At 24.4% G+C, this 8,276-nt stretch overlaps 1 protein-coding gene across 1 annotated transcript in view; it reads left to right on the forward strand.

Annotated features, from left to right (window-relative positions):
- The first annotated feature begins 3,671 nt into the window (after window positions 1-3,671).
- LOC117180622 (actin-related protein 2/3 complex subunit 5-like) overlaps window positions 3,672-8,276 on the forward strand; it is a 6,251-nt gene continuing 1,646 nt past the window's right edge. The window contains exons 1-2 of the mRNA XM_033373113.1: window positions 3,672-3,900; window positions 3,992-4,099. Of these exons, the coding sequence (XP_033229004.1) occupies window positions 3,740-3,900; window positions 3,992-4,099 (269 nt within the window). The 5' untranslated portion in view covers window positions 3,672-3,739. The remainder of the gene's footprint in view (window positions 3,901-3,991; window positions 4,100-8,276) is intronic.

The following is an 8,276-nucleotide window of genomic DNA, read 5'->3' on the forward strand; positions in this document are numbered from 1 at the left end:
CAATTAGCACAAATGGTAAGTTCCGACAGTGCCTACAAGTGTGCCTACTGGCCGCTAAATGGCAATACCGGTTTCATATGTATACACCTGGTATATATATATCTCTATTTTCAAGCAAATAGGAAATTAATTTTCATCTAAAATGATGAATCTTCAACAAAAACTAAATTAACTTTTAACTAAGTAATGAAATTTTAAAACAAGATGATTTCTCTACGAAGAATGTAATACAGTGAAACTCTTCTACAGTGAAACAACCATCTATACGATGGGTGAGAACTAACTCATTTTAGCCCACTTCGCTTTTGTTTGTTTACGCTTAAGTGCTCGCCTGAGTGACAACAGCAGACCCCGCGCAGCTCCTGTTACACCTACCTGCGGCGCTGCGTCATTTCTGGGAAGGGCTATAGAAGGTAGCGCTATTAAAGGGTTTCACTGTAGTTGTATATTTTAACTGGCAAAATTTTTATTTTAAATCAAAAAGAGTAGAATTTTACAAAAAACGAAATAACGATTTTAAACATAATAGTTGAATCGTCAACCAAAACAGATTAATATTCATCTAAGCAATTGCATGTTTAACAAATAAGAAAATGAAAGTTGTACTAAGTTGGATGAATTGTCAAATTAAAAAGACGAATTTTAAACAAAATAGTTGAATTTTTATCCAAAAAATATTTTTTAACTAAGAAAGGAAAAAAAATCAAATCATAATTTAGGATATATATTTTTTTGTGAAATTAATTTTGCAAGATAAAAAAGCAGTTTCAATTTTCTCAGGTAACAAAAGAACATTTCTTTATTTTCTTCAAAATTTTATTTCGCAATCTTCAAAATTCTTAATTTTGTTTGAAATTTGTCGACTTCTCCAAATTTAAAATTATTTCAAATCTTTTTAGATGTTCAAAACTTCAAAATATACTTTGAAATAACTCACTTTTCCTAAAAAAATTTAAAATCGTGCAATATTTAAAAAATTGCTTTAAAATTATTTAAATTTTTTAACATTTTGTGTAATTTTCCCAGGAATTGAAAATATATATTTCCCTAAATCCTTTCAAAATTCTTTTAGAGCTTCTAAATTTGGTGAAGATTTTATTTGAAATCTTAAAAAATCTCATTTTTTTACATTCTTCTACATCTTTACCAGTTTAAAATTATTTTTGATTATTTATATATTTATTTATAAATTTATTTATATATTTTTCAATTTATGCTAGGAATACTTAAAAACCAGCCATTTTGGATAAAAAATCAAAAAGTTAGAGCATTTTCCAAATTTTTTGCTACTTTTTTTTATATTTACAATTTCTGTCTACGACTGTTCATAGTGCTCAGAAAGCCAAACAATTTATCACAATTACTTTTTTTGATAAAAAGAAAATTCTCAGAATTATAGCATTTTCAAACATTTTTAAATCAATGGAAATCAACATTTTAAGCCACGCAATGCACGATATGAAAACAAGTAAAGAAAAGAAAAACAGTGCTTTTGAAAGCCCTTCAAGATTATCATAACAACTTTTTGGATTTTCTTGGAAAATCGAAAATTTAAATTTTGATTGCGCAAACAATGATGAAAAATAAAAACTTCCCTTTTTTGTCAAACTATGCAGGATACGAAAAAAGATAAATAAAAAACTTGTGATGCCAAAAAAGATCTACAAACTCATTAATAATTAATTCTTCATAGGACGCGTACTTTTTGTTTTATACGTGAAAAATAACATTGAAGATTTAAAAAAATAAAATAAAATTTGTGGAAAAACAACAGAAGTTACAAAAAAAACTATTCAAAAAAGTTGTTTACCTGAAAAAGAACTCCAGATTTGTTATGAATCACTATTTGATAGAGCACGTAGTTTTGGTTTTAATAAAAAAATGGCATTGAAAATAAAAATGAAAAATTTGTAAAAAAACGACAAATGTACGAAAACGCATTGATAGAAAAAAGTTATTCAGCCAAAAAAAAAATTGTTTTATTTATATACATTCTCATCATTTATGATTGAGAATGTATTGATCGAAAATTAATATTCTTTGGTTGAGTACTGAACTATTTTTTTCTTAATTAGTCATTTTTGTTGAATCCACTGTTTATTATTTAAAATAAAAATCTGTAACTTGGCTGAAATATATACTATTAAATTATTCGCAAAAAATGTATATTTTTGTTGAAAATTAAACATACTTGGTTCAAATTTGAACCACTTTATTAAAAAATCAATTTTTTGTTGAAAGAATTAAAAATTCTTGAAAAAGTTAATTTTTTTATGTCAAAAAACTCTTTTAACTGAAAATTGAACTATTTTGGTAAACTTATTTTCATTTCTTAACCAAAAAATATTAATTTTTAAAATAAATTTTTTACTGTGAATTAAATGTTTCTATTTTTGTTTGAAAATTCATGTATTTTGTTAAAGAATGCATCTGTTTGGTTAAAAATTTAATTGTTTTATAGAAAATTCACCTTTTGGTTTGAAAAATCATCAATTTCCATAAAGTTATTTTTTTTCTTGCCTAAAACATGTTTATTTGTTGAAAATTCGACTATTTTCCTGAAAATTCCTTTTTTTGTTAAATATAATTTTTTTACTGTAAATTGAACTTTTTAATTTTTTTAGTTGAAAATGAATCTTTTTCAGTTGAAAATTCCACTATTTTGTTGAAAGTTGAATCATTTGGTTGAAAAGTGTTTTTTTTTTTGGTTGAAATAACAACTGTTACATTTTTTATTGAGAATTTATCTTCTTGTAGAAAATCCAACTGTCTTCTTAAATATTTCTTACTTTTGCTTGATTATTTAACTATTAATCTGTAAATTTAACTGTTTTTTGTTGAAGTTTAGTATTTTTTATTTTTAAATTCTACCCTTTCGTTAGAAATTGTATTATTTTGTTGAAAATTCATGTATTTTCTTTAAAAAATAATATTGTTTGGTCCAGGGGCGTCGGCGCCGTGTGGGCTGGGTAGGCTTGAGCCCACCCTTCAAATCACTAAATCTAATAATAAAATAAACCTAATATTTATCTTAAATTTATATTTTTGAACATATTTTCGGTGAGCTCACCTATTAAAAAAAAGTTCCGACGCCCCTGTTTTGGTCTAAACTTCATCGGTATTGTGGAACATTTGCATATTTGGCCAGAAAATTTGTTCTTTCGTGTTAAAGTTTGTTTGTGGTTTAAAATTCATCTTGACTATTGGGTTCAAAATTTATCTTTGCAAGTTAAACATTCAACAATTCGGTTAAAAATCCATCTATTTTGTCGAAAATTAAAATTTTTTGTTAAACAGTCATCTTTTTTCTGGAATATTTAACTGGTTCATTGAAAATTCGCCCTGTTGGTTTAAAAATGCAACTTTTATGGTACACAGTAATTGTTTTGGTTAAAATAAATCAATTTTAATCTAAAATTTTATTATCCGGGAAAAATCAGGAAATATTGAAAATAAATTTTTACTGTGTACAAAATGTATAAATAAATTTTATCATGAAATAAAGTCACTTTTTTAGAAATGTTGTTTCACAAAATTGATAAAAGAAATCAACCACTAAAATCTGCTAAAAGTAATCTTCACCCAATGTCGCAACAGCAAAATATTTAAACTTGGCGCTCTTTTCTAAGATTCTTTTCTAGTCTGCGCATGTCTGCGCAAAAATGACAAAACGAGTCTTTCCGCGCTGACGTAAACTGGCGTGATCGTTTATCAACGGAACGTCAAGTTAAATGTTAAAATGTCAAGAAACGATGGGAGAGATGACACAACGGGCACAGCATTCCGAAAAATTGATGTAGATCAATATAATGATAACGATTTTAAAGAAGAAGAAGCAGACGGTGGAACGACAGGACCAACCGGTCCGGATGAAAACGAAGTTCTACAACTCCTTAGTCAATATCCTTTTTAGCTACTCACTCGTATTAGTCATACTTGTTGCAGTTTTCTAATTTTTTTCTAAAAATATTATTCCTTAATTCATTAACAAGGGCAAATATGCAGAGGCACTTGTAACCGTTCTCAAATCTGCTCCACTTGGTTGTAAAAACCAGCAAGTCAAGGTAACCTCAAAATCTGTTTATCTTTATTTGTTTAAGTATTTTAAAATCATATATTCAGTTTCTGTTGTATAATTTTCATTTTAAATTGTGTTAATGAGCTTCTTAGAATAGTATCAAATTTTCGAAGTACTAAATTATTTTTTTGAAGTTGTTTACTCGTTTTTTTAAACTGACATGTTTGGTTCTTTTGAGATTGTTTTTGAAGTGTGATTAGAATAGAATTAAGATTTTTCAAGAAAATAATAATTAATAATACCTCAAAAACAAAAATATTAAATAAGAAATTTCTTTATAATGAAAGTGTGCCCGTGTCCTTTTTTTTCTCAATCAGAACAGTGTTCACTTTTTCGTTATCTTTACCCTTTTATTTTTATCCAAATGTGCCACACTATTTTCATCGTTCAAAAACAGTGTCACATATATTTCACCATTTTTTGAGCGATGAAAATATTGTTATATTATTTTGAAAAAGTGAGACGAAAGAAACTATTTTCTCACAATTGTCCACTAATTCCAATATTTTTTTTACTTATCCTTGCAAAATAAAAATAATATTAATTTTATATTTCAACTGAAAAAGTAAGTAGATTAATTTTTATACCAAAAAGACGAATATTTAACAAAAAAAGTGAATCGTAACCAAAAAAATGAATTTTAAGTAAACTAGTTAAATTTTTTAAAAAGTAGTTTAATCATCAACCAAGCAAGATAAATTTTCAAAGAAAGAGGTAATGGTTATTATGTTAACTAAAACATCTTTTCGATTTAAATCAAAAAGTTTTTTAATTTACATTTATCTAAAAATACGAATTTTTTCAAATAAGATAAAAGAATTTTTTATAAAGTAGGTGAACCATAAACCAAAACAGATTAATTATTAACCGAAACGATACATTTTCGTCCAAGAAAATTAATTTTCTTTAAAAAAGACAAATTTTCAGCAAAAAGTTACATTTTCGACCAAAGAAATTAGTTTTGTTTAAATTAGTTTATTTTTTAACAAAGTAGTTTTTCTAACTAAAAAGGCGATTATTGAACAAAATAGGCCTATCCTGAAACATAATAGAAGAATTTTTTAACAAGAAGATTAATTTTATGCCAAAAAAAAGATTAATTTTGAACAAAATACATGAATTTAAAAAAAAAGTTGTATTTTCCGCCAAAGAAATCAATTTTGAACTTCAATAATGAATCTTTAACAACAAACAAATTAATTTTTAATAAATTTATTTTAAAATTTTTTAAGTTGTTTAATTTTCAACCTAGAAAAGTAATTTTTCAAATAAAAATCTAATAGTTATTATGCCAACTATAAAAGCTTTTAACTCCAACTCAAATAGTTTATTAATTTTCATTAATCTAAAAAATACGATTTTCGAACAAAATAGGGTAATTCAGAACCAAAATATGTATATTTTCAAATAAAAAATACTAGTTTTTAAAAAAATAGTTGAGTCCTCAACCAAAAATATATATTTTCGTCCAAGAAGATTAATTTTCTGTCAAAAAATAAGAATTTTCAACAAAATACATTAATTTAAAAAAAAGTTACATTTTTTTACTAAAGAAATTAGTTTTAAATAAATTAGTTGAAATTTTTAAAAATTTGTTGAATTTTGAACCTAAAAAAAAATATCTTTAACCAAAAAGGCAATAGTTCATATTTCAACTAAAAAATATTTGCATTTCAAATAAAAAAAGAATTGAATTCATCTAAGAAAAGACGATTTTTTAAAAACATGGTGAAATTCTTAACCACACAAAATTCAATTTCTACAAAATAGTGAATTATCAACGAAAACAGGTTAATTATTTGATTAGTTTTAAACTTATATTTTTCTTTCCTAAATAATTGATCCTAATTTATTCCTAAATAAATGATTGATAAGCATATTAATTTTTAAAGTAAAAAGACGAATTTTCAACAAAATATTTCAATTTTTAGCAAAAAAAAAAGACTTTTTGTGCATGAAGACCAAATTTCTATAAAAATACACGAATTTTCAAACAAAAAAATTACATTTTCCACCAAAGAATTACATTTTTAATAAACTGTATTTAAAAATTATTGGTAACACTAAATAAAAATTTCGAATAAAAAATTTTAAGTTTAAGTTAACATAAAAAGTAAATCAGTTTTAACAAAATAGTTTAATTTTCACCCAAGAAGATTAATTTTCCAACAGAAATCATTTTAAATTTTTTTTCGTTTCTAAACTTTGTAACTGAACAGTTAAATTTTTAAACCAAAAAAGATTAATTTGCAGACAAAAATGGAGTACTTTCATTTTCATCGAAGAGAATTAATTTTAATTTAAAAAATATTCTGCTAGAAAACTTTAAGTTTGTACCAAATAGTTTAATTTTGTATCTAATTGTTGAATTTTCAATCTAAAAACACAAATTTTAAAGAAAATAGTTCTTTTACACCCAAGCAATTGAATTTTCAACAGAATAGTTCAATTTTAAGGTGTAAACAAAATAATTTTTCATCGAAACAAAAAAGGAATTCTATACTAAAATTATGAATCGTCAACTAAAAAATGAAATTTTATGAAATTGGTTAAACTTTCAACCAAGGAGTTTATTGTTTAACCGACAAAGACAAATTAATCATCTTCAACAACAAATTTAATTTTTGACTGAAGAAAATTATTTTCCAACCAAAGCGATTCATTTTTAACAAACAAACAAAAAATGAAATTTCTACAGAAAGAGCTGAATTTACAACAAAATAATTTATTTAAAATTTTTAAATATTCTAGTCAAAAAACAAATGAAATTTCAATTAAATTCTTGAATATTCAATCATTTTGATACTGTGTATAAAAAAAATGTGTGACACTTTTTATACTATTTTTTATCTCTAAAGTGAGTCTGAGGCCCGTTTATCTCATTTAAACATCCGCCTTATCAGAGAGAAATTGCCTTATGTATTATTTTTAATGTTTTTGCGTACAGAGTTTAACATTTTAGAATTCACATTGTAAAGCCTTATAATTGAAACTTTCCGAGTTTCAAGTAAACTTAAAAAATGTGCAATTTATAAATTACAAAATTAAATTCTTATAGTAGGCTTTACTATGGTTATAAATATGAATTACTGCTTACAAAAGGCCTCGAAATAATTTGAAAGTTTTAAAATAGTGTCAATGTTAAATTGAGGGGTAAACTATTTTTGAAATCTGGCATACAATATACATCTCCCGGAAAAATGCGTGAAATCTTTTCAAGATTTTTAAATGAATTTTTAAATGAATTCGTTGAAATCCGTAGAAATACGTTAAAATCTTATATTCTAAAAGCCTATGAATCAAATTTTCAACAATATAGTTAAATCATGAACTAAAATGGGTACATTTTCAACCAAACGCATTATTAACGCAAAAGATTAGTTTTCTGCAAACCAATTAAATTTACAACCAAATAGATGAATTTTCAACCCAGAATATTAATTTTCTAACAAAGACATTAATTCGCAACACAATGCATTTTCAACTAAATAGTTTAAACAATGAATTTAAAGTAAGACCAAATATTATTTGATTAATTTTTAGTTTATATTTTTATAATTTTTAAACTTTTTTTTTTACCAAAAATGGAGTAATTACATTTTTATTCAAGAGAATTAATTCAATAAAGAAACTAATTTTCTACTAAACAATTTTATTTTGTAACAAATAGTTTATTTTTCATCCAAATTTTTGAATTTTCAAGCAAGAAAACAAATTTTCTACAAAATAGTTGAATTTTCAGTCTCGAAAATTAATTTTAAATTGAAACAAATTTTCTAGTCAAGAAAGGAACAAAATTTTAATCAAATTCTTGAATTATTAACCCCGAAAGACGATTTTCCAAATAAGGGGTATGACATTTTAACAAATTTGTGGAATTTGAAACGAAATAGTTAAATTTTGACGCGAATAATAAAATTGTTAAATAAAAAATATGAATTCTTGAAGAAAAATTGAATAGTAGATTTTTCAAACGAAAAGAATTAACTTTTAACGCAAATATACGTGAACAACCTACGTACATGAATTAAAATATGAATTTAAAAAAATTTAATATAATATATAGTTTAATTTCTACCAAATAGTTGAATATGATACAAATTCTTGAATTTTCAAGCCCAGCAGACGAATTTTTTACAGAACAGTTGACTTTTAATTTAATACTTAATTTTTCGACAAAATGGTTTTCGTCTTTAAA

The sequence above is a fragment of the Belonocnema kinseyi genome, chromosome 9 (genome assembly GCF_010883055.1).
Source record: "Belonocnema kinseyi isolate 2016_QV_RU_SX_M_011 chromosome 9, B_treatae_v1, whole genome shotgun sequence".
NCBI lineage: Eukaryota > Metazoa > Arthropoda > Insecta > Hymenoptera > Cynipidae > Belonocnema > Belonocnema kinseyi.